Source organism: Osmerus eperlanus, unplaced genomic scaffold (assembly GCF_963692335.1).
Source record: "Osmerus eperlanus unplaced genomic scaffold, fOsmEpe2.1 SCAFFOLD_242, whole genome shotgun sequence".
Taxonomy (NCBI): domain Eukaryota; kingdom Metazoa; phylum Chordata; class Actinopteri; order Osmeriformes; family Osmeridae; genus Osmerus; species Osmerus eperlanus.
This window is the reverse complement of record NW_026911278.1, coordinates 1-18,294: the sequence shown is the minus strand read 5'-3', so window position 1 is coordinate 18,294 and position 18,294 is coordinate 1. Positions and strand designations below refer to the sequence as shown.

The window sequence follows — 18,294 nt, the reverse complement described above, 5'->3', positions numbered from 1 at the left end:
GGAGAAGAGAGGAGAAGAGAGGAGAGGAGAGGAGAAGAGAGGAGAAGAGAGGAGAGATGAGGAGAGGAGAGGAGGGGAGAAGAGAGAAGAGAGGAGATGAGAGGAGGGGAGAAGAGAGGAGAGGAGAAGAGAGGAGAAGAGAGGAGAAGAGAGGAGATGAGAGGAGGGGAGATGAGAAGAGAGGAGAGATGAGGAGAGGAGAAGAGAGGAGAGGAGGGGAGAAGAGAGGAGATGAGAGGAGGGGAGAAGAGAGGAGAGGAGAAGAGAGGAGAAGAGAGGAGAAGAGAGGAGATGAGAGGAGGGGAGATGAGAAGAGAGGAGAGATGAGGAGAGGAGAAGAGAGGAGATGAGAGGAGAAGAGAGAAGAGAAGAGAGGAGATGAGTGGAGGGGAGAAGAGAGGAGAGATGAGGAGAGGAGAATAGAGGAGAAGAGAGGAGATGAGAGGAGAGGAGAAGAAAAGAGAGGAGAGGAGGGGAGAAGAGGAGAGATGAGGAGAGGAGGAGAGAGGAGAAGAGAGGAGAGGAGAGGAGAGGAGAGGAGGGGAGAGGAGGGGAGAAGAGAGGAGAGATGAGGAGAGGAGAAGAGAGGAGAAGAGAGGAGAGGAGAAGAAAGGAGGGGAGAAGAGAAGAGGAGAGATGAGGAGAGGAGAAAAGAAGAAGAGAGGAGAGCATCTACTAATTTAATTCGCAGGTCTGAAGTTAGAGTTAGTGTTTGAAATGGTCAAAATGTGTTTATTAATGAGAAGCACAGAGGTTAGGGGTAGGGTCATATTAAGAGTCTCTTGAGACAGAGGAATACACAGTCTTTCCCCTGCCTACAACTGTGTTGTCAGTCTGTGTGTGTATGTGTGTGTCTGTGTGTGTGTGTGTCAGAGAGAGAAAGCTGATCCTTTGTCACTCTTCTGCTTAAGATTGTTTTCTTTGAGTTCAAATATATTACCCATGTCTGGCCGTGCAACGCCTTCTGGTGGTGAGATCAGAGAACTGCCGGAACATACCAGGGCGCTCCAGCGGGGAGATTAAGGTACAGTAGAAACAAAAGTTTTTTAAGGAATTTATTTCAAGATTTTACTATTTTACATTGAGCTGAAGGACTCCTCGTCTTCCAAGCCTCTCGTCTAACCCTAACACTCTGCTCTGCTACCTAGGATGTGTGTGACTTTGAGGGGGGGGTGTGAGCGAGTGTGTGTGAGTGAGTGCATGTTAATGTGTGTGTGAATATGCAAGCGTGTGAACGTTAGTGTTCATGACAGTGTGTGTATGTGCATATGTGTGCATGTGTGTATGTCAGTGTGTATGTTTGTGTGTGTATGCCAATGTGTGTGAGTGTGTACGGTGTGTGTGTGTGAGTGTGTATGGTGTGTGTGTGTGTGTTTGTGATATGCCAACCCTGAATCACAGTAATCAGTCCTGTCTGGTGGGGCCATACTCACAGGGCCTCGACACCCTCCACGCTAGGCAGAGATACTCGCCAGCAGGGAATTGTGGGCCATGTAGTTCCACAGCAGAGAGGACTTTGGGTATTGTAGTCCATTAGTGTTATCGCTAGCAGAGAGGATTGTGGGTATTGTAGTGTTTTAGCCCTGAATTCTCTGTTTAAGCCCCATAGATATAATACAGTCAAATATGTCTCTATGTACAAAAACCCTTCACTCACACACACACACACACACACACTCACACACACACACCCTCTCTCCATCATGTAAGTATATATCTAAATGAACAGTAAGATATAAATAGTAGCATCTGTTTGGGTCAGGTTTTCACATAGTAATAATTAATACAATATATTCATACTGACCCTAGTCACTTTACTGCCCATTCAAACACACACACACACACAGACACACATACGCACACACACACACACTCTGGTCGGCAGGTGGTGGTTCAGGGTGTGCCAGAGGGTAACAACACTTTTCAAGTTAAAGCTTTTTTTTTGCAAATGGTCCTAAATCCTCCTCTATCTTCCCCCTCTCGTCTCCTTCCTCCATGTATCTCCCCATCTCTCGTTCCTCTTCTCTTCCTCTATCTTCCCTTTATCCTCCACTCATTTATTTATGTTGAGTCTTTCATCTTTACACTCTCATCCTCCTCTCCTTCTTCTCTCCTTCTCCTCTCCTTGGAGTTTTCTAGTCTGACAGTTGTTCCGTTCCCGGTCGTCATGTTGACCCCCCCCCGGTCATCGTGGCGATCAGAGGCGGTCGCGGGCGGGCACCCAGATGTACGGTCCACTCTGCTCCTCTATCACGCTCCTGATCTGGTGGTACACCTCCTCAAAACTCTGACCCTCCACGATGGCTGGAGGAGAGAGGAGAGAGGAGAGTTAGTGAAGGAGTTATGCTGATGATACACAGTTATACTTACCGTTAAAACCAAGTGATACCAACTCTCTGGAGTCCCTTTTTGAGCCTTAAAGATATCAAGTGCTAAACAGTGCTGGATGACTAACCCTAACCCTAACAGTGCTGGATGACTAACCCTAACAGTGCTGGATGATTAACCCTAACCCTAACAGTGCTGGATGATTAACCCTAACCCTAACAGTGCTGGATGACTAACCCTAACCCTAACAGTGCTGGATGATTAACCCTAACCCTAACAGTGCTGGATGATTAACCCTAACCCTAACAGTGCTGGATGACTAACCCTAACCCTAACAGTGCTGGATGATTAACCCTAACAGTGCTGGATGATTAACCCTAACAGTGCTGGATGACTAACCCTAACCCTAACAGTGCTGGATGATTAACCCTAACCCTAACAGTGCTGGATGATTAACCCTAACCCTAACAGTGCTGGATGACTAACCCTAACAGTGCTGGATGATTAACCCTAACAGTGCTGGATGACTAACCCTAACCCTAACAGTGCTGGATGATTAACCCTAACCCTAACAGTGCTGGATGATTAACCCTAACCCTAACAGTGCTGGATGACTAACCCTAACCCTAACAGTGCTGGATGACTAACCCTAACCATGCTGGATGATTAACCCTAACCCTAACAGTGCTGGATGATTAACCCTAACAGTGCTGGATGACTAACCCTAACAGTGCTGGATGATTAACCCTAACCCTAACAGTGCTGGATGACTAACCCTAACAGTGCTGGATGACTAACCCTAACAGTGCTGGATGACTAACCCTAACAGTGCTGGATGATTAACCCTAACAGTGCTGGATGACTAACCCTAACCCTAACAGTGCTGGATGATTAACCCTAACCCTAACAGTGCTGGATGATTAACCCTAACCCTAACAGTGCTGGATGACTAACCCTAACCCTAACAGTGCTGGATGACTAACCCTAACAGTGCTGGATGATTAACCCTAACCCTAACAGTGCTGGATGATTAACCCTAACAGTGCTGGATGACTAACCCTAACCCTAACAGTGCTGGATGATTAACCCTAACAGTGCTGGATGACTAACCCTAACAGTGCTGGATGACTAACCCTAACCCTAACAGTGCTGGATGATTAACCCTAACAGTGCTGGATGACTAACCCTAACCCTAACAGTGCTGGATGATTAACCCTAACCCTAACAGTGCTGGATGACTAACCCTAACAGTGCTGGATGACTAACCCTAACCCTAACAGTGCTGGATGACTAACCCTAATCCTAACCGTGCTGGATTTCTTCAACTTATTGAGAGTAAGACTGAAGTGATTCTGTTTGATGTTTTACCCTTGTCCTCCAATGTACATTCCCATGACAGAAATTTGGGTGTTATCTTTGATTCGGCACTAAAATTAGTAGTTTCTTTAATCTAAGGACTATTGCAAAACTAAAATCGTCCTTCCTTCTTCCTTCCATCCTCTCTTTCAAGGACTTGGAAATTGGTATTCACGCACTTATATCGTCTCAAATTGATTATTGTAATTCTCTGTATTATGGCATTTGTCAATCATCATCATCACGCCTGCAGCTTGTCCAGAATGCGGCTGCTAGAATGTTGACTGGTACCAGGAAGAGGGACCATATCTCCCCCACTGGCCTCTCTTCACTGGCCTCTCTTCACTGGCCTCTCTTCACTGGCCTCTCTTCACTGGCCTCTCTTCACTGGTCTCTCTTCACTGGTCTCTCTTCACTGGCCTCTCTTCACTGGCCTCTCTTCACTGGCCTCTCTTCACTGGCCTCTCTTCACTGGTTGCCAGTCAAATATAGAATAGATTTTAAGATGTTGTTACTTGTTTTTAAAGCTTAACATGGATTGGCTCCATTGTATATTTCAGATCTTCTTAGGCTGTATCACACTTCCATGCCCCAAAACAAAAGGTGATGGTGCCTTTTCAGCTGTAGCCCCTACTCTGTGGAATAAACGGCCAATTTTTATCAGGTCATCCCCCACCACCGAGACATTTAAGTCTCGTCTTAAAAATATTTTTATTCTTTGGCTTTCGAGTCAGTTTAGGGTCACTCGGGCTTACTGTAATTGTGTTGTTTGTCTGTTGTTCTTACTTATTGTTGTTTTGCCTTATCTGATGACTTTGTACAGCACTTTGGTCGGCATTGGCTGTTTTAAATGTCCTCTGTAAATAAACTGACTTGACTTGGAGGGAGGAGAGGGAGAGAGGAGAGGAGAGGAGGAGGAGGGAGAGGAGATTTAGTGGAGGAGGGAGGAGAGTTAGTGGAGGAGGGAGGAGAGGAGAGAGGAGAGGAGGAGGAGGGAGAGGAGATTTAGTGGAGGGAGGAGAGGAGAGTTAGTGGAGGAGAGGAGATAGGAGAGGAGAGAGGAGAGGAGAGACGAGAGGAGGAGGGAGGAGAGAGGAGTTAGTGGAGGAGGGAGGAGAGGAGGGAGGAGGGAGGGAGAGAGAGAGGAAGAGAGAGTACCTGTGAAACACTCAATGAAGTCTTGTTCCAGTTTGACTGCTCTGTCCAGAGCCTTCAAGGCTTGTTCCTCAGTCAGACGCTTGTTCAGATCCCTGCAACACACACACATACACACAAAATCAAGTATCTCATCTAAAACCATCACTCTTTATTCTTATTATTCATCTTTTGTAAAATGTTTGTGAAACTACGCACACACACACATTCATACAAACACACTCACACGCTCACACACTCACACACTCACACAGACACACACACGTACAGGATGTTCTCCAGAGAGCGAGGCCTGATGAAGATTGCGATGGGGTGCAGCTGAGCAGCCTGGAGTCTCCTCACTGCGTTAGCCGACACGTCCAGGATGCAGTGTTTACCCTGCTGAACACACACACACACACACACACCATACACACACCATACACCATACACACACCATACACCATACACACCATACACCACACACACACCATACACCACACACACACCATACACACACACCATACACCATACACACCATACACCACACACCACACACACACCATACACACACCATACACCATACACACACCATACACACACCATACACCATACACACACCATACACACACCATACACCATACACACACCATACACCACACACACACCATACACCACACACACACCATACACACACCATACACCATACACACACCATACACACACCATACACCACACACACACCATACACACACCATACACCATACACACACCATACACACACCATACACCATACACACACCATACACCATACACACCATACACCACACACACACCATACACCACACACACACCATACACACACCATACACCATACACACACCATACACCATACACACACCATACACACACCATACACCATACACACACCATACACCATACACACCATACACCATACACACCATACACCACACACACACCATACACACACCATACACCATACACCACACACACACCATACACCACACACACCATACACCACACACACACCATACACACACACACACCATACACCATACACACACCATACACCACACACACACCATACACACACACACACCATACACACACACACACCATACACCACACACACACACACACACACCATATACACACACACACCATACACCACACACACACCATACACCACACACACACCATACACCACACACACCATACACCACACACACACCATACACCACACATACACCATACACCATACACCACACACACACCATACACCACACATACACCATACACCATACACCACACACACACCATACACCACACACACCATACACCACACACACACCATACACCACACACACACCATACACCACACACACACCATACCCCATACACACACCATACACCACACACACACACCATACACCACACACACCATACACCACACACACACCATACACCACACACACACCATACACCACACACACACCACACACACACCATACACCATACACACACCATACACCACACACACACCATACACCACACACACACCATACCCCATACACACACCACACACACACACCATACACCACACACACACCATACACCACACACACACCATACACCACACACACACCATACACCATACACACACCACACACACACCATACACCACACACACACCATACACCACACACACACCATACACCACACACACACCATACACCACACACACACCATACACCATACACACACCATACACCATACACACACCATACACACACCATACACCACACACACACCATACACCACACACACACCATACACCACACACACACCATACACCACACACACACCACACACACACCATACACCACACACACCACACAGACACCATACACCACACACACACCATACACCACACACACACCATACACCACACACACACCATACACCACACACACACCACACACACACCATACACCACACACACACCATACACCACACACACACACCATACACCATACACACACCATACACCACACACACACCATACACCACACACACACCATACACCATACACACACCATACACCACACACACACACACCATACACCATACACACACCATACACCATACACACACCATACACCACACACACACCATACACCACACACACACCATACACCACACACACACCATACACCACACACACACCATACACCACACACCACACACACACCATACACCATACACACACCATACACACTCACACACACACACCATACACCATACACGCACACACACACCATACACACACCATACACCATACACACACCATACACCATACACACACCATACACCATACACACACCATACACCATACACTCACACACACACACCATACACACACACACCATACACACACAGCATTATCAGAACATGTTCAGGAACATTATCCAGCATTTAATGATTGAATACAAAATCTTGTCTTCCTCTGCTGTTAGTCTTAAAAAAAAGAAGACTAAATGTAGTCTATGAATTCACTTTATACACAGTTAGCATGTATCATGCTAACTACTGCATCCAGAGGAAATCATTGACAATTAGCATGCAGCATGGTAACTACTGCACCCATAGGTTACCAATGTCACAGTTAGCATGTAGCATGGTAACTACTGCACCCATAGGTTACCAATGTCACAGTTAGCATGTAGCATCCTCACCTGCTCTGCCACCTGGCGGACACTCTGCACGCTGGTCCCGTATAGGTGGCTGTTGTACTGACCCGCCTCTATGAAGCGATGGGATTGGATGTCCCTCTCCATCTGTTCCCGTGACGACACAAAGTGGTAGTCCCGCCCATCGACCTCGTAATCCCTCTGGGGGCGAGTCGTATCTGGGGGGGAGAGGGCGGTCATGGTGTGTATGTGTGTGTTATAGTGTGTGTGTGTGTGTGTGTACGTGTGTGTGTGTGTTATAGTGTGTGTGTGTGTGTGTACGTGTGTGTTATAGTGTGTGTGCACGTGTGTGTGCACGTGTGTGCGTGTGTTATTGTGTGTGTGTGTGTGTGTGTGTGCGCGTGCTTACGGGGAACACAGGAGCCAAAGCGCTGAGGGAACTCAGACAGCAGGTCGTCATTGACCCGGTCCTTAGTAGGACCCAGGATGATGATCGGTCTGGCGTACTGGACTGGAGAAAGAAGAGGAGAGGAGGAAAGAGGAGAGAGGAGAAGAGGAGGAGAGGAGGAGGAGAGGAGAGGAGGAGAGAGGAGGGAGGAGAGGAGGAGAGAGGAGAGGATGAGGAGAGAGGAGAGGAGAGGAGGAGAGAGGAGGGAGGAAAGGAGGAGGAGAGAGAGGAGGAGAGGAGAGCAGACACTGTTACATACCACACATCTGATGTAAAAGAAGATGCCGGTCAGGAGGTGAAGACGGAGTGAGGGGATCAGACCTTCTATCTGAGTGACCATCTCATAGCTGTGGACAAAGCCGTCTCTGCCTGCAACACACAGGACTGACATTTATTACATCCTAAATGTCACACAACACAGAAAGACAGACACACTGTTTCTCACACGCACACACCCACCTTTGTTTTTCATTCTAGACCACTCTTTTCTTTCCAACCTGAAATCCAAAAGAGAAACAGAGAAACTGACTTTCATGTGTGTCTAGCTGTGAATGCTGGATATGTGTGTTTGAGAGGGAGAGAGTACCTGTACTTGTCGTGTATGGTGTGTATGTGTGTATGGGATGTGGTGTATGGTGGTGTGCGTGTGTGTACCTGTGCTTGCTGGGTATGGTGTGTATGTGTGTATGGGATGTGGTGTATGGTGTGCGTGTGTGTACCTGTGCTTGCTGGGTATGGTGTGTATGTGTGTATGGGATGTGGTGTATGGTGTGCGTGTGTGTACCTGTGCTTGCTGGGTATGGTGTGTATGTGTGTATGGGATGTGGTGTATGGTGTGCGTGTGTGTACCTGTGCTTGCTGGGTATGGTGTGTATGTGTGTATGGGATGTGGTGTATGGTGTGCGTGTGTGTACCTGTGCTTGCTGGGTATGTATCCCAGCCCCTCCAGCTCCCCCTGGTGGTTGAGGCGTCTGGCCTGCCACCAGTCCTCGTCGCTGCAGTCGGACACGTGCAGAACCTCCCCGAAGCTGAAGCCAAGCGCCTGGCTCAGAGCCCCTCCGTCCAGCCCGGGGTCATAGTCCAGCAGGGCCCTGCACGCACACACACACCCACGCACACACACACACCCACACACCCACGCACACACACACCCACGCACACACACACCCACGCACACACACACCCACGCACACACACACCCACGCACACACACACCCACGCACACACACACACCCACGCACACACACACCCACGCACACACACACCCACGCACACACACACCCACGCACACACACACCCACGCACACACACACCCACAAACACACACACACCCACGCACACACACACCCACGCACACATACACACATAAATACACACTTTTACGGTATATAACATAATCTATTATTGTATGTGCTGGTACCTGAGGTAGAGGGATCAGTGTATGTGCTGGTACCTGAGGTAGAGGGATCAGTGTATGTGCTGGTACCTGAGGTAGAGGGATCAGTGTATGTGCTGGTACCTGAGGTAGAGGGATCAGTGTATGTGCTGGTACCTGAGGTAGAGGGATCAGTGTATGTGCTGGTACCTGAGGTAGAGGGATCAGTGTATGTGCTGGTACCTGAGGTAGAGGGATCAGTGTATGTGCTGGTACCTGAGGTAGAGGGATCAGTGTATGTGCTGGTACCTGAGGTAGAGGGATCAGTGTATGTGCTGGTACCTGAGGTAGAGGGATCAGTGTATGTGCTGGTACCTGAGGTAGAGGGATCAGTGTATGTGCTGGTACCTGAGGTAGAGGGATCAGTGTATGTGCTGGTACCTGAGGTAGAGGGATCAGTGTATGTGCTGGTACCTGAGGTAGAGGGATCAGTGTATGTGCTGGTACCTGAGGTAGAGGGATCAGTGTATGTGCTGGTACCTGAGGTAGAGGGATCAGTGTATGTGCTGGTACCTGAGGTAGAGGGATCAGTGTATGTGCTGGTACCTGAGGTAGAGGGATCAGTGTATGTGCTGGTACCTGAGGTAGAGGGATCAGTGTATGTGCTGGTACCTGAGGTAGAGGGATCAGTGTATGTGCTGGTACCTGAGGTAGAAGGTGCGGTTGGCCCTCAGGGCTCCAGAGCTCATGCTGTTGTTCATCATCTGCTCTCTCAGGTCATGGATCTTAGCTTCAAACCTGCTGTACTCTACAAACACACACACACAGTTAGCAGTGCTTGTTAGCAGCAATAGTTAGCAGTGCTAGTTAACAGTGCTAGTTAGCAGTGCTAGTTAGCAGTGCTAGTTAACAGTGCTAGTTAACAGTACTAGTTAGCAGTAGTTACCCTCAGGTCGGTACTGTGCCACGATGGTGACCGTCTGTCCTGCGTTCTTCAGAGCTGCTGCTGCCTGCTCATGAGTGGCACGACGCAGGTCCACCCCGTTCACCTGTACACACACACACACACGCACGCACACACACATGCACACACACACACATGCACACACGCACGCACACACACACATGCACACACACACACACATGCACAAAACACACAACACACGCACATACACAGACAAAACACACACACAACACACATCTTGTATCATATCATATCTTGTATAGGTATGTGTGTGTATATATGTATGTATATGTGTCTGTATATGTCTATATGTATGTGTTTGTATGGATATATATGTGTATATATAAATGTGTGTACAGAAGCACTCACACTGATGATCTGGTCCCCCTTGTGCAGCTCCCCGCTCAGGTCGGCCGGACCTCCTGCCAGGATGAAGGAGATGAAGATGCCCTCCCCATCCTCCCCCCCCACGATGTTGAAGCCCAACCCTGTGGACCCCCTGTGCACACACACCCTCCTCGCCTCCCTGCTGTACTCATCCTCCCCCACACACACCCTCCTCGCCTCCCTGCTGTACTCATCCTCCCCCACACACACCCTCCTCGCCTCCCTGCTGTACTCATCCTCCCCCACACACACCCTCCTCGCCTCCCTGCTGTACTCATCCTCCCCCACACACACCCTCCTCGCCTCCCTGCTGTACTCATCCTCCCCCACACACACCCTCCTCGCCTCCCTGCTGTACTCATCCTCCCCCACACACACCCTCCTCCCGTCCCGGCCATAATCCTCCTCCCCCAATCCCAGCATGCCTCGGGGCAGGGGGGAGTAGTGGCGAGGTGAGGGGGGGCCCAGGGACTGTGGGTAATCTGTCAGGTAGTTGGGGTGACCCAGGTCTGGATCCATGTAGGCTGAGTGGAGAGGGAGGGAGAAAGAGGGAGAGAGGGAGAGAAAGAGCGAGAGAGATGTACTGAGATCAAACTTCTGTAAGTATTTACATACATACAGTACCAGTCAAACTTTTGACTGGTACTGTATGTTCACCATGTGGTGTGTGTATGTGTGTAATGTGTGTGTGTTTCTGAGGTGTGTGTACCTATGTGGGGTTATGGTTAGGGGTTAGGGAAAGCTGATTTTTGAATGGGACTGAATTGAGTCCCCACAAGGATAGATAGACAAATCAAGTGTGTGTGTGAGAGTGTGTGACACGTACAACTGGTAAGGTGTGTGTGAGAGTGTGTGTGTGTGTGTGAGAGTGTGTGACACGTACAGCTGGTAGGGTGTGTGTGAGAGTGTGTGTGTGAGAGGGTGTGTCACGTACAGCTGGTAGGGTGTGTGTGAGAGTGTGTGTGTGAGAGGGTGTGTCACGTACAGCTGGTAAGGTCTGGAGGGATGCAGCCCAGCTCAGGTGTGTACATTTGTGTTGTCTTGGCGACCCGCAGGTACACAACCTCAGCTGTGTTCTTCAGTGCTGTGACGGCGTCCTCGTGTAACACCTCCTCTAGACGCAGGCTGTTCACCTGGGGAGGACAGGGGGGTGAGGGGGTGAGAGAGGAGGGGGTGTGTGGTGTGTGTATCTGGTGTGAGTGAGTGTGTGTGTGTGTGTCTCACGGCCAGTATCTTGTCCCCTATCTGCAGAGGGGAGGGGGTGTGTGGTGTGTGTATCTGGTGTGTGGTGTGTGTGAGTGTGTGGTGTGAGTGAGTGAGTGAGTGTGTGTGTGTGTGTGTGTCTCACGGCCAGTATCTTGTCCCCTATCTGCAGAGGGGAGGGGGTGTGTGGTGTGTGTATCTGGTGTGTGGTGTGTGTGAGTGTGTGGTGTGAGTGAGTGAGTGTGTGTGTGTGTGTGTGTGTGTCTCACGGCCAGTATCTTGTCCCCTATCTGCAGAGGGGAGGGGGTGTGTGGTGCGTGTATCTGGTGTGTGGTGTGTGTGAGTGTGTGGTGTGAGTGAGTGAGTGAGTGAGTGAGTGAGTGAGTGTGTGTGTGTGTGTGTGTCTCACGGCCAGTATCTTGTCCCCTATCTGCAGAGGGGAGGGGGTGTGTGGTGCGTGTATCTGGTGTGTGGTGTGTGTGAGTGTGTGGTGTGAGTGAGTGAGTGAGTGAGTGAGTGAGTGAGTGTGTGTGTGTGTGTCTCACGGCCAGTATCTTGTCCCCTATCTGCAGTCGTCCATCCCTGTGGGCAGTGCCCCCCTCGATGATCTTGGTGACGTAGATGCTGTTGTCTCCAGGAACATGCTGGTTACCCACACCCCCTGCTATGCTGAACCCCAACCCTGCACACACCAGTTAGAACACACACAAACACACCGGTTAGAAAACACCCACACACACTACCCCCGATATGCTAAACCCCAGCCTTGCACACACACACCTTTGGGGCCCTTGACCAGTTTGACCTCGATGACCTTCTCGGCAGGTGGCCTGTGTCGGCTGACGTAGAGACGCACCACCGGCCCCGCCTCCTTCAGAGCCTCCACCGCCACGCTGTGGCTCACCTCACGTACATCCACCTCGTTCACCAGCAGCACGCTGTCGTTCACCCTGCACACACACACACAGATACACCCACAGATACACACACACAGACACATGCACACACAAGTCAGCAGGAGACTTCTGGAAAATGTGAGTGTGTGAGTGTGTGTGAGTGTGTGTGAGTGAGTGTGTGTGTACCTCAGCCTGCCGTCCTGTGCTGCAGCTCCCCCAGGGATGATCTTGGTGATGAAGATGCTGGGGTCGTCTCCGATGTGGGGGTTGTCTGTTCCCCCCGCAATGCTGAAGCCAAGGCCTGAGTTACCCTACACACATACACACACATAAACACACACCACACGGAGATACACACACACACACCACTCACTGTTATGTTGTTTCATGCTAGTTAACTAGCCAGCCTTTCCTTGCAGAAGAAAACTCTTTGAAACGAGCTGATTCAAACTACTGTGCTTCTCAGGTCCCCACAGGGTACCTTCCATAGTGGCTGGCTGTTGGTTACTAGGGCTTGGGCTCTGTTGCTATGGACCAGCACCTTGTATCTATGGACTACCACCCTGTATCTATGGACTACCACCCTGTATCTATGGACTACCACCTCGTATCTATGGACTACCACCCTGTATCTATGGACTACCACCCTGTATCTATGGACTACCACCTCGTATCTATGGACTACCACCCTGTATCTATGGACTACAACCCTGTATCTATAGACTACCACCTTGTATCTATGGACTACCACCCTGTATCTATGGACTACCACCCTGTATCTATGGACTACCACCTTGTATCTATGGACTACCACCCTGTATCTATGGACTACCACCCTGTATCTATGGACCAGCATCTTGTATCTATGTGTGTGTGTGCTCTCACCCTCTCCAGAGTGATTTCTTCATACTCCACCTCCCCTGCACACCCATTCATCTGGAGAGAGAGAATGAGAGAGAGGTTGAGAGATGAGGAGATAGGGAGAGATGAGGAGAGAGAGAGAGGAAAGACGAGTTCAGTGTCAATTTGGCAGAGAAGCATCACATCTCTTCTAGCCACTCGTTGCCATGACAACTCCATAGCAACATCTGCTGATCCCTTTGGGGATCCTGTTACCAAGGCAACCGTGGTTTCCACGGCAACCGTCTCCCTCTCGCATTTTTCCCATGCACACACACATACACACACACGCACACACAGCCTCCCACTCACTGAATGTAAAATATGTATGTGTGATAGACTCACCCAGCCTGCACTACTCATACACACTTCCACTGAACCTAAAACAGCTGTGCATACACACACACACACATAGCATCCTGACAGACACACATACAGACTTCTGACTGCACACACACACACATAGCATCCTGACATACAGACTTCTGACTGCACCCACACACACACACAGCCTCCTGACATACACACACACACACACACACACACTGCACCAGCTGTGTATGTAACACAGATGTGCCACACAACATACACACTTGCTCTCTTTCTCCTCCCTCCATCCCTCTATCTCTTCATACTTCTCTCTCCGCCCTCCATTACTCTCTCTCTCCTCCCTCCATCCCTCTGTCTCCTCCTTCCATCCCTCTTCCTCTCTATTCCTATATCTCTTTCCTCCATCTCTCCCTCTCCTCCTTCCATCCCTCTCTCCTCCCTCAATCCCCCCCTCTCTCTCTACTTCTCTCTCTATGTCTCTCTCTCTCTCTCTCTAGTGAAAGAATGGCAAAGGAGAGAAAGCTCTTTATTTAAACATTGCAACTTATTATGTAAGAGAGAGTGAGAGGAGGAGGGGAGAGGAGAAGAGGAGGGGAGAGGAGAAGAGGGGAAAGGAGAAGAGGAGAGGAAGGGAGAGGTGAAGAGGTGAGAAGGGAGGGGAGGAGAGGAGAAGAGGAGGGGAGAGGAGAAGAGGAGGGGAGAGGAGAGGAGGAGGGGAGAGGAGAAGAGGAGAGAGGAGGAGGGGAGAGGAGAAGAGGAGGGGAGAGGAGAAGAGGAGGGGAGAGGAGGGGAGAGGAGAGGAGAAGAGGAGGGGAGGGGAGAGGAGAGGAGAAGAGGAGAGAGAAGGAGGGGAGGGGAGAGGAGAGGAGGAGGGGAGAGGAGAAGAGGAGGGGAGAGGAGAAGAGGGGAGAGAAGAGGAGGGGAGAGGAGGGGAGAGGAGAAGAGGGGAGAAGGGAGGGGAGGAGAGGAGTAGAGGAGGGGAGAGGAGAAGAGGAGGGGAGAGGAGAGGAGGAGGGGAGAGGAGAAGAGGAGGGGAGAGGAGAAGAGGAGGGGAGGAGGGGAGAGGAGGGGAGAGGAGAGGAGAAGAGGAGAGAGGAGGAGGGGAGAGGAGAAGAGGGGAGAGGAGGAGGGGAGGGGAGAGGAGAAGAGGAGGGGAGAGGAGAGGAGAAGAGGAGGGGAGAGGAGAAGGGGAGAGGAGAAGAGGAGGGGAGAGGAGAAGAGGAGGGGAGAGAAGAGGAGAGGAGGAGGGGAGAGGAGAAGAGGAGAGGAGGAGTGGAGAGGAGAAGAGGAGAGAGGAGGAGGGGAGAGGAGAAGAGGAGGGGAGAGGAGAGGAGAAGAGGGGAGAAGGGAGGGGAGGAGAAGATGGAAGAAGGGGGGGGAGGAGAGGAGAGAGGAGAGGAAAGAGGAGAAGGGAGGAAGAAGATGATAGTTTTAGTGTCAGCATACATTCAGTGGGATGAGTCTCTTGTGTGTAAATGGATCTATAGCAGAGAGAGTGTGTGTGTACAGTCCAGTAAATCCCTTCTTTTTGAATTAATTAAAGGGATTTCTCACATCCTCTCTTGACAGCTTCTTTCCCTCTTCTCCTCCCCCTCTCCATCCTCCATCCCTCCATCCTCCATCCCTCCATCCTCTCCCTCTCCATCCTCCATCCCTCCATCCTCCCCCTCTCCATCCTCCATCCCTCCATCCTCCCCCTCTCCATCCTCCATCCCTCCATCCTCCCCCTCTCTCTCCTCTATCTCTCCATCTTCTCCTCTGTTGCTGTTTTAAACATTACAACTAACAGATGTACACACTCTGCCCACTCAATGTGTGTGTGTGTTGGTCCCACGCTAAGGCTTTGAGTTAAGATGACCTCAGAGATGACCAGCCAATCAGGATTGAGAATGAGAATCCTCCTGGGCACCAAACACACACACTTACACAAACACACACACATTCATTCCCAAGGAAGTTAATCTTGTAAATGAATGTGCAATATTAAGACTACAGAGAAAGAGAGGGAAGGGGCAAGATAGAGGAGAGGAGAGGAGGGGAAGGAGGAGGGGGAGGAGAGAGGAGAGAGAGGAGGAGGAGGGGGAGGAGGAAAGAGGAAAGAGGGGAGAGGAGGAGGGGGAGGGGCAAGGTGTCCTACCATTAGTTGTTGACGCTGTTTCTTGGCTTTGCGGACGTTATTGATGAAGCGGCGACCCATCTTCTTTGCGTACCACACCGACACAAACATACCGGCTACCGGCGGCCTCCGGAGTTCTCCTCACTACAGGCGAGCCCCCGGGAGACGGCGCGAGAGCAGCAGGATGAGGGGGAGGGGGCGCGAGGAGCGCAGTGAACATATATATATTTAAATAAGGGTCTCGTTAAACCAATCTAACAAAATAACTCTGGCACGGTGATTAAGTAAATTAACGTTATAGTCCTCGCGCAACCCTTCAGTCAAAGAGCAAAGCCCCCGGAATAAATCGTAAATATGACTTGAATCCGTTCGATAAAAACTGTAGAACGAATCAAACCATCAGTAATACGAAGTCGTGACCGACTGTACCAGAAGCGCACGAGGGGCTACAGTATAGCAACGGTGGTAAATAAATCACCCTTTTCATTGTCTAGATCCCCGGTAGAACCGAATGTCTGTCCATGAACACCCAGTTATCCACGGCATACCAACACAGTTAACCGTTCATTCATCCGCGAGAGCAGGGTGTTAATCCGCTCCAGTAATGGTGAAGGCGGGACGGTTCGCGGCGCCCGGAGAGAAGATGAAGCGTCGTGTTCAAGGCTGTATGTATCCATCTCTACTATGGGCCATGGTTGCTGACAATTCTGCTCTCTCTAACAACGGTCTCTCTCTCTGCCTCTCACTCTCTTTCTCTCTCTGCCGCCCTCACTCTTACTCTCTCTCTCTCTCTCTCTCTCTCTCTGCCTTTCTCTCACCTCTCTCCCTTGCTCTCTCCTTTCTCTCTGTTTCTCTCTCTCTTCTCTCCATCTGAAAGGATTCTCCACCCCCAAGTGACGTGTTACTTGGTCAGAATTAAATACAGAGAAGAGGAAGAGAAGAGAAGAGGAGGAGAGGAGAGGAGAGAAGAGGAGAGAAGAGGAGAGAAGAGGAGAGAAGAGGAGAGGAAAAGAGGAGAGGAAGAGGATAGGATAGGGTAGGGTAGGATAGGAGAGAAGAGAAGAGGAGAGGAGGAGAAGAGGAAGAGAAGATAAGAGGAGAGGAGAGGAGAGGAGAGGAAGAGAAGAGGAAGAAAAGAGAAGAGGAGAGGAAGAGGAGAGGAGAGGAGAGGAGAGGAGAGAAGAGGAAGAGGAAGAGGAGAGGAGAAGAGAGGAAGAGGAGAGGAGAGGAGAGGAGAGGAGAGGAAGAGGAGAGAAGAGGAAGAGGAGAGGAGAAGAGAGGAAGAGGAGAGGAGAGGAAGAGGAGAGGAGAGAAGAGGAGAGGAGAGGAGAGGAGAGGAAGAGAGGAGTAGAAGGGAGGGATAGATGAAAGTATGGAGAGATCAACAAATGATGGAGGAGATGAAGGGTGGAGAGATAGAGAGAGAGGGGGATACACATACACACACAACACATACACACACTCACACTCACCGCACGTACACACACCACAGACACACACACGCACAGACCACACACACAACACAAACACCGATCCTTTTATTGATATCTCTCCTCTCTTCTCATCAAGATTTTTTCCAAATCCGATCCCAGCTAACACTGTTGCCATGGACACACATTTCCTCATGGTTGCTATGGCAATAATTTTGCTAAAGGATGCATCACATTTTGTGGGTGTGCATTTGTGTAAAATGTGTGTGGATGTGTGTGTGTGTGAGGGGGTTATGTGTGTGTGTGTGTGTGTGTGTGGGGGGGGGGGCTGTCTGTGTGTAATATGCATATGTGTATGGTGTGTGTGTGTAGTTAGTATAGTTTGCATGTCTGATATGTGTGTGTGAGTAACATTAATTAAGATTCCCTTGTGGTCATTGGACTACGTTTGATAACAAAAGATAACGCTCTCTCTCTCTCTCTCTCTCTCTCTCTCTCTCTCTCTCTCTCTCTCTCTCTCTCTCTCTCTCTCTCTCTCTCCCTCCCGCTGGGGGGGGCGGGGGTGCTTGGACCACTGCCTTAGACACACACACCTCCGGTACTCACACACACAGATACAGCTTTCAGCACTGCAGTCTGACCCATGAGTGTGTGTGTGTTTACAGTGAGAGTGTGTGTGTGTGTGTGTGTGTGTGTGTGTGTACCGTGAGAGGGTG

General features: G+C 50.0%; 1 protein-coding gene across 2 annotated transcripts; it reads right to left on the bottom strand.

Annotated features, from left to right (window-relative positions):
- Nucleotides 1-1,049: 1,049 nt before the first annotated feature.
- LOC134015825 (disks large homolog 4-like) lies at nucleotides 1,050-17,001 on the bottom strand. 2 transcript variants are annotated; one of them, XM_062455358.1, is made up of 17 exons: nucleotides 16,170-17,001; nucleotides 13,688-13,738; nucleotides 12,989-13,113; nucleotides 12,687-12,856; nucleotides 12,452-12,588; nucleotides 11,689-11,836; nucleotides 10,686-11,227; nucleotides 10,299-10,401; nucleotides 10,058-10,160; nucleotides 8,892-9,068; nucleotides 8,437-8,474; nucleotides 8,299-8,346; nucleotides 7,939-8,040; nucleotides 7,575-7,747; nucleotides 5,108-5,220; nucleotides 4,843-4,934; nucleotides 1,050-2,304 (listed from the first exon to the last, which is right to left on the bottom strand). In XM_062455358.1, the coding sequence occupies exons 1-17, from the start codon at nucleotides 16,257-16,259 to the stop codon at nucleotides 2,198-2,200; spliced, it is 2,319 nt and encodes a 772-aa protein (XP_062311342.1). In that variant the 5' UTR covers nucleotides 16,260-17,001; the 3' UTR covers nucleotides 1,050-2,197. The 2 variants fall into 2 exon arrangements, with proteins under 2 accessions (XP_062311342.1, XP_062311343.1); XM_062455359.1 differs by having other exon boundaries at nucleotides 5,108-5,217.
- Nucleotides 17,002-18,294: the final 1,293 nt, after the last annotated feature.